The sequence below is a fragment of the Anoplopoma fimbria genome, chromosome 15, assembly GCF_027596085.1.
Source record: "Anoplopoma fimbria isolate UVic2021 breed Golden Eagle Sablefish chromosome 15, Afim_UVic_2022, whole genome shotgun sequence".
Taxonomy (NCBI): domain Eukaryota; kingdom Metazoa; phylum Chordata; class Actinopteri; order Perciformes; family Anoplopomatidae; genus Anoplopoma; species Anoplopoma fimbria.
Genome location: NC_072463.1, coordinates 7384578 through 7402250, shown reverse-complemented (window position 1 = coordinate 7402250; position 17673 = coordinate 7384578). Strand labels below are relative to the sequence as shown.

General features: G+C 39.8%; 1 protein-coding gene across 2 annotated transcripts in view; it reads left to right on the top strand.

The window, feature by feature from the left end:
* Positions 1-17271, top strand: part of mta1 (metastasis associated 1) — a 42351-nt gene extending 25080 nt beyond the window's left edge. Inside the window, exons 4-18 of one of the 2 annotated variants that reach the window (XM_054613864.1) lie at positions 2061-2187; positions 3901-3964; positions 4405-4522; positions 6010-6112; positions 6979-7078; positions 7596-7784; positions 9102-9176; positions 9670-9728; positions 10044-10306; positions 11461-11612; positions 12631-12820; positions 12918-13007; positions 13886-14041; positions 16410-16561; positions 17209-17271. In XM_054613864.1, the coding sequence (XP_054469839.1) occupies positions 2061-2187; positions 3901-3964; positions 4405-4522; positions 6010-6112; positions 6979-7078; positions 7596-7784; positions 9102-9176; positions 9670-9728; positions 10044-10306; positions 11461-11612; positions 12631-12820; positions 12918-13007; positions 13886-14041; positions 16410-16519 (1796 nt within the window). In that variant the 3' untranslated portion in view covers positions 16520-16561; positions 17209-17271. Of the gene's footprint in view, positions 1-2060; positions 2188-3900; positions 3965-4404; positions 4523-6009; positions 6113-6978; positions 7079-7595; positions 7785-9101; positions 9177-9669; positions 9729-10043; positions 10307-11460; positions 11613-12630; positions 12821-12917; positions 13008-13885; positions 14042-16409; positions 16562-17205 lie in introns of both variants that reach the window. The other variant, XM_054613863.1, reaches the window with a different exon arrangement.
* Positions 17272-17673: the final 402 nt, after the last annotated feature.

Sequence of the window (17673 nt, the reverse complement as noted above, 5' to 3'; positions counted from 1 at the left end):
AAAAGGAAAAACCTTTGGAGAATCCATGTCGTAGCACTCCCAGACACAGTGCTGTACATGCTGGGACTGACTTGTGAGAAATTAGCTCAAGCCTAAAGGGAAACTACGTCAGTTTTGCACACAAAAGTCAGTTTACTAGTCTAGTGGAGTACTACTCGGCCTGTAAAAACAGTTAATGTTTTCTGTTAGAAAATAACCCTGATGATTTTTTTTTATCATTATAGCATGAGGTCTACGTTACTAACTGGATGCATGCAGATTAAAAAACATACTCATTTAGGTCGGGATGGTAAATGTTCAACGTTTTTAATTTCTTTTGTTAGTTCCTAAACTTTATGCAAAATGTAATACAGAATCCGCCCTTTAATATAAACACGCATCATTTTACTTCTACCCTTTTTATATTTGGCCTGTCTATCCTTAAACCATACTGTAATCTTAGCCTAATGCTAATGCTAATTTGAAGGGTCAGTTCACCCATAATTACACTTCGTTTTAATCATCCAAGTTTTGAGATGTCTTTGCACTTTCTGCCACTGCCCCAATTATATGGAGGTAATTAGATTATTTTTTATTTGTGCTCACAGCAACAACAAAAAAATACAGAGATTTAGTGAGGACACTCCAGAAACAGTGTCCCACAGAAGTAGAAATTTGTTCCAATAAAAACTTTTGTGCATTACCCAGAATAACTGGGACTCTGGAAAGAAACAAGTGTTTTTTTATTTCAGTGCTTTTAGCATTACTAATGAAATTCCTTTCAGATCCATTGTATTGAGGTGACAGCAGACATGTTTAAAACTGATATCTCCAAACCTGGGGCTATAAACCTGAAGCAATCTGCATGAATTTGATAATTTGTTTGTTTGTTTTCAGGTGAGGTGTAGGTTGAATGAACCAATTTGTTTTTATCGTTAAGTCCTAACTATGAAATGACTTTTGTAGAAAAATGCTAACGGCCTAAATCTAGAATTGGTTCATAAAGAGACAAGTACAGCCACCGTGTAATATGACTTTTCTAGTCTTCTTCTTTCAGGGCTGCAGCTAGTATTTTAGAAATACTGAAGTCATACAAATCCAAGCAGCCTGATTATTTTAAAGGAACCTGCTTATTTGGTTATTTTTCCATTTTTAATTAGTTCAACTGCTCTAATTCGACCCAAGTGGGGTTTCTCTACTCCACCAGGAATCAATGCTAGTGGTTAAGTTGTTGTTTTTATTCAGTTATGTGTTTTATTCAGAGCATTAATATAGCAGAAAACAACTTTAATCCATGCAAAGCTATAGTGGAGTAATGTCTACCTGATCAGAGAAGGAGGTCACTCTCCCTCTGTGTGTGTTGTTATCAGAACTTCTCCATGCTTTGTTGACATAGCTGAACCTGATGCGCATGCTTTTATTGCATGTTTGTGCATGTGAGCGCGCTCCACCGGCTAGCTCAAGGCCACCGCTCTGCACTGCGTTCACATGACGCCTATATCTGATACCGTATATAAAATACTGACCTTTTCTCAATGGAAGCTTTAAATTTGCTTGCTGTGTTTTTTGTTTTTTTCCTGGACTAAATGAAAGAGGAGACTCTAGATTGATGTTTTTTAACATTCAAGTCAGGTTCTTTTACTACTTTTTACGCTTGAAATACAGGCGATTACCAGAGCAACAGTATAATGAAAACACAGCTGGGGGCCATTAAAATGGTGGAGAATCCTGAGCAGTGTGAAACATGTTGTCGCGTTTGTAATAAGGGTAGAACTACAGAATTGGATGAGAAAAGACGTAGCCAGATGTTGTTTGATTCATATTTCAGGTCTCATGTAAACATAATCAGTGAAATTTTATGTAAAATATCTAAATGTATACACGAGTCTCCTTCTCCCCGAGGACTTAACTGTTCCGGCTCATCAAGTGTGCATCCTTGTGCTTTTATATCTGCTTGTTGTACATCTAAAACTGTTTGTGGCCGATACATTTGCTTCTCTCCCCTGTTCTCCCTGTGGACGCTATTGTTCCTCCTCATCCGATGGGTATATGTTTGACCCTTGACCCTTTTCTCCACCCAGGGGAGCTGGAGGAGGAGATGGAGAATCCAGAGATGGCGGACCTCCCCGAGAAACAGAAACACCAGCTCAGACACAGAGAGCTTTTCTTGTCCCGTCAACTGGAGTCTTTACCCGCCACACACATCAGGTACGCTGCTGTAACAACACCCTGGTGTTACTCCACTAGAGTATCTGTTTCACTTTAGTCTCAGTTTTTTCTTTTTTCCCCCCACAAGAGTGTTGGACTCACACAGGGCACAGTTTTGATAGCACATACCAATCCCAGGCTGTGAATGAAGCTTTTCCTTTCGGCTACTATTGAGACCAAAAGTCCTAGGTTTTTTTCAAAACACTTCCCATGAAATTGATTATCAATAAACTTGAATTGGATAACTGCAAAAAGTACAATTTTATTTATTTTATTGTCAGAGTTCTTTATACTTGTTTTAAAATAATTACTTATTTTAACTGTAAGATAAAAATGTATATGGTGATCTGTAATTCGTTAACAGTCCTGGGTTATTTGACAATACCTGTGGTTACCGTAGTAACAGCAAGTTTCGTTTAATGCTAGAGAAAACGCTTTTTTAACAGCAAATACAACCGGAGAACAACTTGTGTATCGTTTACAGTGCAACCAATAAAACTCATTATTTTTGTTATAAAGTCAGTCAAAAATATTATATATTATTGAGTAGCACCGAAAACTTCTTTCATTCCTAATAAGAGAGAGACTGATCACTATTCTTTATAGTCTGACCTGACGATTCAGATTTTTTTTTTTCTAACTGAGAACTACATTTGACAGCATACAAAAACATTTTTGTAACTTTACTTTCATGAAAAATTTAAATTCAGTTCATCTGAATGTTCAAAATAAAACTTTGACCATTAAATATCTTACATTTTTTACAGTGTGTGTGTGGCTGTGCCTTTACTGTCTAAAAAAACAATATACAGCACATCTGTTTTAAATTTGAACAGCGAATCACACTATTTTTTTAATGAACTTTGAGATTGTTTTTTTAACATTCTATTCTAATTTTATGTGCGTTATACCTAAAACAAATGTCTACTCTTTGGATTCTGTGTGTGTGGCTGTAAAAACTGCAGTTCCCCAACTCACTCGGAGGATGTTGATGATGTGAATATTTATTGATTCCTTCGCTCTCATTATCCGCCACTCATAAGGCTATATAACGGCTGAAAGATGTTTAAGAGCCAGTCAGCTTTCAGTCTAACAAACTCAGACATAAAATAATGCTGTGTGCACGTTGAGCACTAAATGTCAGCGGAAAGCTGTTTCTACATATAGAACCACCTTTGCTCATCGGTAAGCTCCAGGCAAAACCCACCTAATCATTACAATCTTATTATTTGACATTTCTGAACAGTGGCAGGAAGAGCAAACCGACATCTGCTCCAATAAAAAACACTCCGATGAGCCGTTTTGTTTACTGAGGATTCAGACTTGATTAAGTTCTCTAACTTTAACACCTGTGTGCTGCAGCGGCGAGGTTTGCACGAGGGTGATTGAGTTTATCACCCTTGTTTGCTTCGGGCTACAGAGGTGTGACTACTCGGCTGCTAAATCATTTGGATTCAGACATCATCATTGCGGTTTCTGAGATTCACCCTACAACAAAGTATCCTCTTAGACAGTTAGACCAAGGTAGCACTTATGCAGCGTGTTCTCCCCACAGACTCTAAGTCTGTTATTCAGTGTTTCACTTGTTAATCACTCTGTCTTCCCTCCTCCATGTCTTCGCCCTCTCCTCTTTTTTTTTTTTTTTTTTTTTTTTTTTTTTTTTTTTCCCCCCCCTTCCTCACTTCCTTCCCTTACACCCTTTCCTGACTCCAGGGGGAAGTGCTGTGTGACTTTGCTGAACGAGACAGAAGCCCTGAAGTCTTACCTGGAAAGAGAGGTACGTACCACCAGCTCTTAATGCTAAAAAAAAAAAAAAATAGGAGGCGGTCGTCTAAACTGTGGTTAGGTGTGCTAGATTTCAGGTGTGTGTGTGTGTGTGTGTGTGTGTGTGTGTGTGTGTGTGTGTGTGTGTGTGTGTGTGTGTGTGTGTGTGTGTGTGTGTGTGTGTGTGTGTGTGTGTGTGTGTGTGTGTGTGTGTGTGTGTGTGTGTGTGAGATGAGTTAAGAGATTCTTGTTTCCAGATGAATTATTCAACGTGTTGACCCAGAATGTTCTTTTCACATACAGTAATGAGGAGACGAGAGACTAGCAGAGGGGAATACACACACACATGCAGACACGGATACACTCCTTCTCGTTCGCCTCCCAGTTTGCCCGTCTCGCTTCCTGTTTCCTTTCAAACCATCCTCACGCCTTCCTGCCATCTGTATTTCCCAGGATGCCTTTTTCTACTCGCTGGTATACGACCCTCAGCAAAAGACTCTGCTGGCTGATAAGGGGGAGATCCGCGTGGGGAACAAGTACCAGGCCGACATCACCGACCTCCTGAAAGAAGGTACATCGTACTTAAACTTAAATCTGGGGCGTTTCTTTTAATTGACACCGTTTTCTACAGAAGCTTATTCACAGCGAAGCACGTTAGTGTTTTCCTGCAGGGGTCTTTATTACGCTCCTGTGTACTGATTTCTGCTTAGCAAGTTTTCTTCAATTCTCAGGAACATTTCATGAACTCCAAGTGGCCTTTTCTGCCCCAAGCCACCATTCATTTAATATTATTTTATTTAAATTATAAAAAAAAAACAATTAACCTGGGTTTCCACGGCAATCGCAGTATGGCAGCATGATTATACATAATCAAAGCGTTAAGAATAACAAATTATTGTTTATGTGCTGCATAAGTAGTGATTTTATAATCACCTGGAGAGTATGGAATGATGGAGAGCTTACTGTTGGAGTGTTTACTGTTACTTTTGCTTAACAACTGCTAAAAGCACCCATTTCCTCCTTAAACAGGATAATGTGTACAATTGAATCAGGCAGTAATTTGAACAACTTACTACAATGTGACTTGTACAAAATGTTGTAAGCATACCTATGTATGAGTGAATGCACATTAACATCTGGAACTTCACACATGAAGGTTTTTACGTTGCTGGTCAAACTGTAAAGGCGCTAACAGTGTGCGGTTGCCGCCATGGTTGCTGTCCAGGTTTATAGAGCTGCATGTAGCTTGAAATAGAAGAAATTATTAATTTAAATTAATTTGGCAAGTTTTCCTAACTTGTGTCATAAATGTTGTTTAATGTCCCAGATAATCGAACATTTAAGATGATACCAGTCCACTTCATTAATCCGTCTGTTCTCTGCCGGATGAAGTAAAATCAGCTCATGTTTCTATTGTTGCCATGGTAACAAGGTGGTTAATTACAATTTTTGAACCATCATAAACTGAGTCGTGCACATCCAGTGTGCTGCAGCAACCAAAGTTATGCATAATACAAATGTGGCCCTTATTTTAATCTCTACTAATGTCAGTCTATTAAACCTTACACACGTTTTTCATCTTGGAACATGTCCAAAATAACTTCTATTCCAGCAGTCTGAAGGATGCTTTCCAGACATTGTGTGCCAGTATTGTGTGCAGATATTCAGCATTTCACCCTAACCCATATTTAGGGTTTTCAGTGTTCTGCCAGAATTTTATTCTTAGCAGGTGGGAAAACCTCTGAAATTTGCAATTAGGCACTATAGGGACACTAAGCTCTCTAATTAAAGCCATGTTAATGACATTCTGTTACATGTGTTGAAGCTCAGGCAGGTTGGCTGGTATGTCGCGGGCTGGCAGCTTGACAGACCCCAACCTCTTCAACTGTGGTATCCACTCAAGCTTTACACGAGCTAGTAATGAAAACAATAAAAGGAAAAACCAAGAATTTACAAACTGTTGTTGTATATATGTGGTCATTAAGTGGCTATAGTGGCGTCCTACAGTGCAGGAGGAATAACTTTGTCTGTATCTGTGTGTCTTCTGGATCCGTGTAGACGAGGAGGACGGCAGAGACTTGGAGAAACTAGAGGAGAAGATCTTTGACCCCAACAGCTCGCTGACAGAGAAACAGATCGACCAGTTCTTAGTGGTTGCTCGGTAAGTCAACACAAAGTGCTAACGCATACAAATTATATAAAAATAATATATATACATACATAATGCTTTCTTGCTGGGGGTTAGGTGTCAAAAAAAAAAGAAGGCATCTCTATATGCGAAATATGAAGCCTCAGCAAAGACAAGGTTTAGCTTAGCATAGCATTACGACTGAATATAAGAGGGACGTGCTATCCTGACTCTCTCTAAATTTAACAACAATCTGCCAACCAGAACCTCTAAAGTGCAAGAAGTTGAAGTTTGTTTCTTACTGTTTTTTTAGATCATTATAAAATCTGTGCGCTTTCTAGCCTGCTAACATTACCTCATGTTGCTCCGTTACAGACGTAACCAATCTTGACAGCAGCGTAACTCGTTTAACTGAAAGCTGATTGGCAAATTACCATTTTGTGTAAGAAGGTGGTGGGATGTCGGTGAATTTAATTGTATAGAAATTCTAGAAAAGTTATTTTAACAATTATGAGCCATTAAGAAACGGATAGCGAGCTACTTGAAGCTGGTAGACGTGTTGGTCTAAATATTCCCATAAAGTATCTCAAACTTTTTTGAACATTTGGCCTCCTTAATTTCACTTTGGAGTTAGCAGTTTTATCTCAGTGCAAATTGGCTGGAGTTGTATAATTTGCTTTGACTGCAACAGTACAACACTGAATATTTTATCAGGAAGCACTGGGGTTTTTTGTGCAGAAGTGGTTCAGACCACTGAAGACTTTCAGAGGGAATTATATCAATCACTGAAAGTAGATGGCGGAAACCAAACTCAAAGCTTATTTCTCTATAGAAATAATATATATGTCTTTCTATATGTGCACTCATTTTCTATTTTGCGTCATGTCTGTGTCCTATAGATCAGTAGGTACATTCGCCAGAGCCTTGGACTGCAGTAGTTCTGTCCGACAGCCCAGCCTGCACATGAGTGCTGCTGCAGCCTCCAGAGACATCACCTTGGTGAGATACTCACTCATACACACTCATTAAAGAGGCCTTGGGTTTAAATCTGCATCACCCCATCAGAGGTGAAAAGTGTAGCAGTTGTGCTTTTAGTGCATATTGCGTGTTAATGTGTATTTGTGGTTCTGATAGAGATTGTTGAGACTGAGTCTGTGGTTATCCTTAACAAGCACCGGGCCCCAGAAGCCTAGTGGGTCTATTCTGCCCTAGATCTTATCCTCATATATAAAACATAGATGAGAGGCCTTCTAGCCACACACACACACACACACACACACACACACACACACACACACACACACACACACACACACACACACACACACACACACACACACACACACACACACACACACTTGCAGCTCTAAGCCTTGCTGCATATAAACTCCATGGACTGAACAAATAATAACAGTTATTATCCTCCCAACATGTCAGCAGAATATTCATTGCATGATTGTTTGAAATGACAATAACAAGTCTTGAGATTCACGTATGTTTTCTCTCGTGTGTTTAGTTTCACGCTATGGACACCCTCCATGCCACGGGCTACGACATGACCCGAGCCATCGCAGCGCTGGTACCTCAGGGTGGGCCCGTCCTCTGCAGGGACGAAATGGAGGAGTGGAGTTCCTCGGAGGCCAACCTGTTCGAGGAGGCACTCGAGAAATACGGCAAAGACTTCACCGACATCCAGCAGGATTTTGTGAGTAGCCAAAGCAGTAAAAAGGGAATTAAAAGTATAGTGTAATATTTTGGAAAACTGTAGCTAGTGGATGGTTAGCGTGGCATGAAGACTGGAAACAGTGGGAAACGGCTAGCCTTCTTAATGGTACAACAAATAAGTCTGCAAGCTCTGCTGGTTGCCTGGTAACCACAGTGAGCGTTCAGGAAGTCGCCATAAGAAGTGTGTCACATAATCAGCCGTATAACCACAACGCATGGTTTGTACAGTTTTGTTTTGGATTAAACAAACAAGGTATAACATGGTCATTAGTGAGCTTTACAGAATCTGGTAGGTGTATTTCCATTCTACATCCTACAGCTGTGGTTGATTTAAGGATTTTCCTTAAAAAATACATCTTATTTCAGTACTATTCACTGTTAAGTTGTTTGCTAGATAAAATGATCATGATTATCAGGCTAAATGTGTTGAGGAAAATCTATTTAAATGAATTGTCACCTTATATTAAGCATAAATACCACAGACATTTGGATTTAAACAAATTAAATGTTTTAAGTTATTAATTATGGAGACAGTTATAAGGGTGGTAACCAGAAACCCAATTATTCTCACTCATTTTTTTTCAAATAAAAAGCGTTTCTGCTTAATTAAACAGTGTGGACATATGTGAGGAAGTAGTATTGAGCACTGCTCATCAGCCGGTTTATGGGATGCCTATTATGGGACATTAGATAGAGCAACTTTAAAGCACAATAGTGGTCTTGTAAGTTTAACATTGCAGCCGGCCTATAGTGAACAGTGAACATGTTAAAGCTACAGAGGAACGTGCTACAGGAATATCTTTGAGACGTGCTCGCGGTAGTTTGAAGCCAGCAGAAGGCTTCCTCTCAGTCTGAGGAGAATGGTTCTGCCATTTGTGGACTTCACTGATGCACAATGTGCTGCTGAGCTCTCACTGTGGGCATCACTCCACCACCTGGTGGTGGTCTGCCGCCAGTGCTGCTCACTCAGGTTTCCACCCGGGCCTTCTCTCAAACAACAGAACTACACCACCATTATGGGTGGGGCCTCCACTTGACAGCTCATTTTCCTCGCAAACTTCTCAGAGGCAACTTAACAGTGCAGCTTCAACTACAGCAGCTTTTTGGTAGTTTAGATAAAGAATCTCCTTGTATAAAGTTGTGTTTTATGGACAGATGTGCTAAATCCACTGCTAAAAATCATCTTGACAGTCGGGTGCGTGCAGAAAATATCACATATTTCTTTATTGATCTGCTCTCACCATTTTAGTAGCGACTACACTGAGATAATTATTGTTTTGTGGCCTCTCTCCTCCAGCTGCCATGGAAGTCCCTGACAAGTATTATTGAGTATTACTACATGTGGAAGACCACAGACAGATATGTACAACAGGTAAAAAACTTTCATTATATCTCAAGGTTCCAAGAAAGAATCTTCATTGGCATTATGTCATTTATACCAAGCTTTTTTTTGTATTATCCTTTATAGCCCAATAACTGTTACACTTCCCTTTTTTGTTTGCATCTAATTTTCACACTCGTATAAATAGGAATATTGTTTATCCTCGTTATTTCTTTTACATTTGACCTTAGTGTTTCTAGATCTTTTCTGGTGAACAATTCCATTTTGTTTTCTTTTTATACTCCTTTTCCTCACAGTTTGGCTGTATTCTGTCGTCAGGGAAGCTCCAAATTAAAACGTATAACAAACCTAAGCATAACCTCATTGTTCCGACTAGAAAAGACTCAGTTTCATTCAAAAATATTCTATTCTGTGTCTTAAAATCATTGAATCCATAGGGTGGTGCTTTTGCAGCAAACCTCTCTAATCACACTATTCCTTCTCTACTCTCTTCTTCCTCCTCAAAACCCTGTCTCTGCTCCAGAAACGATTAAAAGCAGCCGAGGCAGAAAGCAAGTTGAAGCAGGTCTACATCCCGAACTAGTGAGTAGTTTCTGTGTGAATCAAATAATTATATTCATCAGAGTTCACGTGTACAACTCTGTCATCTGAATACGTGGAGATACCAGGAAAGATTTTGAGTTGTTTTGAAACTCTACAGCAACATCTGTTGTACTTTAAAAGTCGGACATGTGCCGCTGTTGTAAGAAGCACAAACACTTCTTTACGTTTATTAGTAGTCGTGACAACTCCGTACAGTATCAGCATAAACGCTCCTGATGAATGTTATATATTCTCTTTGGCCGGTGTTCTCTCTGATGGTCTGACCCTCTCCCTGTTTCTGTGCCGCCCCTCCAGTAACAAGCCAAACCCCAACCAGCTGAGTAACAACGTAAAGCCAGCTCTGGTGAATGGAGCGGCGATTGCAGGCGTCACAGGGGTACCAGCGGTCCAAGGGGTGCCAGGGGTGCCAGGGGTGCCAGCAGTCCAAGGGGTCCCAGGGATTCCAGGGATTCCAGGGATTCCAGGGATTCCAGGGGTTCCAGGGGTCCCAGGGGTCCCAGGACCTCCAGGCTCGGCGCAGACCCCTGCCCTCGGAAGAGCCTGCGAAAGCTGCTACAGTGAGTCACTCTACAGCTGCTGTTTCTTTGGCTTGTTGAAATGAAAAATAAAATGATTTGTTTGGGCCAGATTTCACAAGATTCCAGTAAGTCTTAAATTGTTGATGATGAACTTCGGATAATTGCTTTGGCCTTCACTGTGGCAATCATATTTAAAAGGGGCTGTAGCAGGTTGAATGTGGTTTCACCTCCAGTGAAAAACAAAACCTTTTAAAAGGTTATACAATTGAAAAGCCTTTTTACTAATTCACGAGCTTATTTCCTTTTTGCTTGAAGGTGCTTTTTAAGATCTAAGTCCTTTAATTAAACTAGAAAAAACAACCGACTTAACATAAAAACAAGTCAATGACTTTCTGAGTGCTCTATGATCGGTTATTTTGACTTTTAAAATGGCAGAGGAAAGTTAGAGGCAAGGAGAGGTTAAACTTATACATTTTACCAATATGCAAAAACGCCAAGCTGTCCTTTAAAAACGCATCATCTCTGAAAAAGTTTAATGAAAAAATTGCTAGTTCAGTGTGCATGCATGACCAAAACAAAGTATATTTTTATTTAATCATCTTAATGTGTATGCATTAAGTCATTAATGTGATGATATGATGCTGTTAAAGGCCTGATTTATTTCTTTACCTTAAACATCTTCAATATAATGTGTATTTGTTACTTGTTATACATGGCTACAGTATCTGGTTAAACTGATTGCATTCATTTTCATTGAATTATTATTTCATTTAACATCCAACTCATGTTCTGCAGTACATCTTAAAAAAGGGGAACCTCCCTCTTCTGCGTTTTCATTAACACACCGTTGTTAATAACCACTCATCTTTAACCAAAGCATTGATATACAATTTAATGTTAAAAATGTTAATTTAAGGAGCACAGATTGATGCCGTTCTCTTTCTTCTTTGTGGCACACATTTGATACTTGATTTACAAAATGTTGAGGAGAGAAAGAGAACAGCATTACGTGCCCTGCAGCAGAGTATTATTCCAGTTATTTTAGTGGTTGTAGTTAATTCAGTGATGAATGATTAAAGGTTGTTCTCTCGCCTGCATGAACATGATTATGTGTGGATTATCAGCCATCCTGGGCATATTTTATATATACGAGTATTGACTGTATGTGTTTGTGTGTGTTTGTGTGTGTGTAGCCAGCAGCTCCTACCAGTGGTACTCATGGGGACCTCCCAACATGCAGTGTCGCCTGTGCGCTTCATGCTGGACCTACTGGAAGAAGTACGGAGGGCTGAAGATGCCCACAAGACTGGATGGAGAGAGGCCTGGACCCAACCGCAGCAGCATGGTGCAAACTAACACACACACACACACACACACACACACACACACACACACACACACACACACACACACACACACACACACACACACACACTTCACTGGATATTTAGTTTATTTATTCTGTAAACCCCAAACAACAGCCTTACTGTTTGCCTAAAACTTAACCCTTAGTTTATAGTAAAATTTCGTACTCCAGAGAAAATAGTTTTCTTCTCACCCTCATTTAAGATGAACCACCAGTTGAGTTTTATGCTCATTAGAGCTGTTTATTTTTCTCAATTAATGATTTTGACCTTAAAATGTCAAAACAATAAGTGCTAAATGCTCATTATAATTTCTCTAGATTTCAAGGCCTCATCTTCAAATTGCTTATTTTTTATCCGACCAAACACCCCAAAACTCAAACACATTCAGTTTACTATCATTCATGAAGAAGAAAAGAATAAAATCCTCCCATTAAAGAAGCTCAATCACCATCGTCATTGGCAGATTAAGTAGTTTTTGGGTCCAAAAGTACAGAATTTGTTGGAGGTTAACGTTGGATTATTAACCCTCGACTGTAACGCTTTCAAAATTATTTTTATACTTTACTTTACATTTGTTTCTAGCATGAACAGATCACAGTACTCACAAGTAACCATGACAGCACATTATCGTGTTGATACTGTCACTGTGTGCGTACCCATTTGTGTGTACTGTGTCCATAAGCCAGATGAAGTACCACACACACTCTGAATGGGTATACATATTGTTGAGCAGTGAACTCAAGTAAATTATTGGCTACTAAATGACTTTGCAGCTAGTCTGCATTAGCCGGGCCAGTGGGTTGAATGGATGGAGTCTTTTTGGGAAGCATTCCAGTCAGCTCCATTGTGCCAACCAGTATCAATAAATCCAAGTGACTGAATCCACTTTAGATGACAACTTACTCCAGATGTTTTCTTTGCGATCAGATGCGCCTCAAACACGCGTTGCTCTGCATTAATGATATCTAACTGTTGTGTATCCGTTTGTTCCCACAGAGCCCCCACGGTCTGCCCCTGAGGCACAGCGGCAGCCCCAAATTCGCAGTGAAGACAAAACAGGCTTTCTTCCTGCAGACCACCGGACTGACCTATATGGCGCGGCGCCTCTGCCATGACATCATCAGGCCACGGTTTCTAGCCAGGCACCCCTACCTCCCCGTCAACACAGCCGCCATAAAGGCAGAGTGTAAGGGCCTTCTCTTCGTCCTCTCAGGTGGACTTGTGTAATCAATCAAAGTTTTTTTTTTTTTTATTTACCATATAATTACAATGTATTTCTGCAGGTGCCCTGCGGTTGCCAGATGGGCAAAAAAAGCCTTCGCCACTGAAACCTATGGAGCGTAAACCTCTGGAGTCCGTGGTTCGGTATTTAGGTGAGAAGAAGGAGATCACAGACTGCATCTATTACATTTATTTTACCATGTTCGGCCTGTTTTAAATAGATGAAGATAGACTTTTTAGAAACACGATCTCAACAACAAGGGACTGTCATGACATTTTATACAGACAATAAAGGTCCACAGAGGAAGAAGTATACTGACTTTGGTGATCCTCTGACTTTTCCCTCTCTTGCCACCATGAGGTTTACATTTGTGGTTTTGATGGAAAGCTTTGTGTATCTCGTACACACATTCATGTTCACCTCAGGCTGATTTGTAATATCTTTGGTGATTCCTTAACGTTTCCTCTTACGCAATCATCCGGTCAAAATGCTAATTTGACTAAAACTTTTGTTTATCACCAAATACCTGCAAAACTAACGACATTCCCATCAGCCTCAGACGTACTTTGCGTAAAAAAATCAGCATAATACTATTGTTATTTTGACCATGTAAGCATTCAGCTCAGCCTCAGAGCTGCTAGCATGGCAGTACTCTTAGTATTATTAACCTGTGGTTGCTTGGTATTGTTAAAGGGACAGTTCACCCAAAATTCAACAATACATATTTTGGCTTGTGGCACTTTAAGCGCCGGAACCGAGTGCCATACAGTCCAGTTATATTTTTATATTTGAGAGAAGGCAGACCTCTCTATGGCGGATATCTCCAGCACTCCGCAACTCACAGCAAAACAATCTAGATTAATAAACAGTACCACCATTACGAGGAAAAAAAAATTGATATTGGGGTAAACTCTCGGTTTAACATTGTCTTCCTTAAAATTTATTCTGAGAAAAGAATATCAATTTGCTCCTCTCAAAGGATTAAAGCCACGGTTGCCTTATCTTCATGTTCCCTCCTCTCGCCTGCAGAAGCACACCCCCGTCCAGCCAAACCCGACCCTCCGCCTCGTGGAGCGTCCATCTCCACAGGCAGCCTGACGCCCATTAAGGCCTCCCCCATCCTGAACAACGGCTCACCCACCATCCTGGGAAAACGCAGCTACGAACAGCACAACGGACTGGATGGTGAGTGAGAGGAGAGAGTACAGTGTGATGATGTTGTTTTCTCTCTCAGCTTCAAAGTATTTCACCAAACATCATCATGATTCACTCCATGTGTTGAATCATGATTATATTTTACATCTTGATGATGGAGCTTTTTAGCTTTTACTCTTTCTTACACTATTGGTTATTACAGAATATTCCAAAACTTTTAAAACGACTCATTTGATTTAAATCTCTGCTGAGTTGAATATGAGCTTGATAAACACTATAAAAAGTAATTTTCTTCCTCAAATCTATTACTTGGGTATTTAATGTGAGACTTGAAAAAATGTATTCTATGAAGGAATTTACTTGAAGTGGAAGTTTTTCTAAGTTGATTTATATGCAAATTTAACTTTTAAGGCAGTATTTCATACGTATGAAATCATTGGAGTGGAATAATGCTGTCATCATAAGCTTTTAAGCACATTTTAATGTTATTTTCTCATGGCTTTTTTTTGTAATTTCTGTCCATTTTTTAAAATTATTTTAACAGTATTAAGATAAACTTAAATACATTACATTACACATAAATGTTCAAGATTTTTATATCTTTGCAAAACATGCATTATTTAGATATTTAAAGAGAACCTAAACTGAGCTCCATGGCTCACTCTATGGCTACAACACACCGCTAAGATGCATCGCTGAAGGGTGAAGAGTTTGACTGGGGTTCTTATTTTTTTGGGTTATGTCCCACTTTTCCCTCTCCCCTGTGAAATGAGAGAGGGGAAGAGACAGACTGAGAGATCAAGAGGGTGAGAGTATGCCAGAGAAAGACAGACAGAGAGGGAGAGACTGCGGGAGGATCGGATCGGCCTTGCTGCTTTAGCTGGAGGCTACAGTCTTATGTTGTCATGGTAACAGAGAAGAGGAGGAGGAGGAGGGCTTGGTAAGTGTATCCTGAGGGAGAGCATCTCCACTGGTCTGTGAGCTCACCTCAGGCCCTGACTGGGAGAACACACCACGGGTAGATTAAGAGTGGAAGAGCTGCCAGGATCAGGTATTAGGGATTAGATTTAATTTTATTTATTTATACATTTTTTTACCCACCAATTAATCAAGTCAATCATTCTTCATGTGTAATCTTTGTAGAGGAGAAGGCTCTTTATGTTCTTTATTGGTATTTAAAAATGTTGCAGTAGTTTAATCAAAAAAGAGTTGTTTCCATACGAATCAAATTGATCTACTTTTTAACTCTTATGGACAGGGGCTGAAAAATAAAGGACTAGTTCAACATTTTTGGGAAACTAGTGCAGTGCCTCTTTTGGGAGGGTTCATTGCAGCGCTGTCACTCAGTTTGTTGACTGCTGGAAAGTGAAGAAGTTTGGTTTTAACATTAGCACATCCATCAGCAAAAGTGTCCTGCGGTCAATGAGCCCCGGTATGTTAAGGCCGGCGGCAGACCCCTGAAGCCCTGCCCGCTCAGCTGCATACGGCGCTTGTTTATTTAAAGTTTATTGATATTGAACCTTGACACTGCACGTCCTTGAGGTCCCCATTAAAACACCCGCTAAGTGCTGGAGATGATAAGCAAAGGACATGCAGACTTTCTTTGGTGCGAAAGGGTGGAGATGTAGTCCGTGCCTCAGTATGGAGGCACTTATCTTAGCCTAGCTTAGCATAAAGACTGGAAGCAGGAGGAAACGGCTAGCCTCGCTCTGTCAGAAGTTCAGGAATCTACCCACTAGTAACTATAAAGTTACTAAATAGTTTCTTGTTTATTATCTGTACACATTTATAAATGTATAAACAAGCTGCTCTCACCTGCTGACCTTTTGTTTTGGATGTATGTCCACATTTTATGAAGTCGTTTTCATTATATGCCGTGTTAGACCTCTCAGGTGTAGCAAAACACACGGTGTAAAATAATGAGAACTACTGCTTCATGTTTAACGGTTGTTGTGGGCTGAATGCCAAATTTATAAAAATCTAGCTTGTCAACAACATGATGATGAATATTTATTAAGATAGTTTTCTGAATGTATTGTGAACTGATATATGTTGGTTGTTTCTTTATAAAAACAAGTGAAGTTTCTCTTTACTCACTGTTCTTTAATAGATATTTCTCATTTACAAAAGAACGTGATTAGTGGAAATTGATTACCTCGAGTGCTGTAAACATTGATGAGTTCTGATTGGAAACATAAAAAATGTGGAATCCTGATGTAATTTGTGCTGCTGGAAGATTTTAAGTATATATATATTTTCATAAGGTTAAACTACAAACAAATAAATGAATTACTTTTCTATGGAGCCACCAGGGGGCAGACGATTTGATCCTTTAGTGAACTCAGTAGTCAGTGGATTTGTGTGTCATCTCATCTCCTGTTCTCTCCATCGTCTGCAGGCTCTAAATCCAAAATCCTGGCTCCTCAGTGGGACATCATGGCCAAACGTCTGAGCGAAGCCAGTCGGCCCTCGGTCTCCCTGCAGGACGAGGTTCACGAACTAGACTGAGCGCTCTGTGGGAACGACCTCTACTACAAAAACCCAAGTGAGGTGAGTGTTTTGTTTTTAGCTCTGCAGTTGTGGTTTTGTTACATTTGTACTGTTGCTTCTTAAATGATTGATTCAGTAGACGACAAGGTTCCAAATATTGGGAGGGGATTTAGATCTGATTTCACACCTGCAGTTAATTCAGTCTGGACCAAACGATACCTTATTGCCTTTTAGTGCGGTTCAATTTTACACTCAGACTGACATTCATTGGTCAGTTTTAGAGATGACATCCTGCATCATTATCATCATCATCTTTACAAGGACCAACAAGGGGGAAATCTAAATTCTGCTGACTTGACAGCACCACACCACATTTCATCAATCATGGACTTTTGATCTAAAGACAGAATCTTGATGCAGATGATTAGTCCGCATCAGTTTGATTGACAGATTTCACACCAGCTGCAAATGAAATGAACTAAACGGGTAAAATCACCAGTTTTTTTTTAACCAAATCTTTTTTTGGTTTGGTTTAAACTTTTTTTTGTTGCATAGCAGCTGTGAACTATATGTATAATTGTATCCATTACTACGGTTAATAGAAGATATTGTTTAATGTTTTAACTGTACTCAAACGAATATCGTTGCCGAGTAAACAAGAAAAACGGCTCATAATCCATTTCCTTTGTGTCTTTTTTTCGCAGCAGAGGGTGACATGAAATGGAAAGGCACTTTCCAAAACAAACCATAGCCGAGGGCAGCTGAGGAGACGACAGCATCGGTCACCTTTTCTTGAGTCAGTCTGGGTCTGTCACACTGCTGGAGACCAACCGATAATTGATCATCGCTGTGTGGTCGATGAGAAGATGAGCCTGACTGTACAGGACTGTGTTTATTACTTACATTTCTCGTTATTACTGTCATTGTAATTATTGTTATTGTTATTATAATTTTTTTTACCAACTATAACTCCGCTTATTGTTTGTCGATCAAACGATGGAACTTGTGAAGTTTCATGAAAAATGCTTGCAGAGCCCTGTGGGAAAGGGTGGAAGGACTGTAACATAAGCCACTTGCATCTTCTGTGTTTTTTGTTTTTGTTTTGTTTTTTAACAAATTAAATTCAACAAGGAGACGCACTTTTATTTCAGCGCCACGAGTTAACTCCTTGT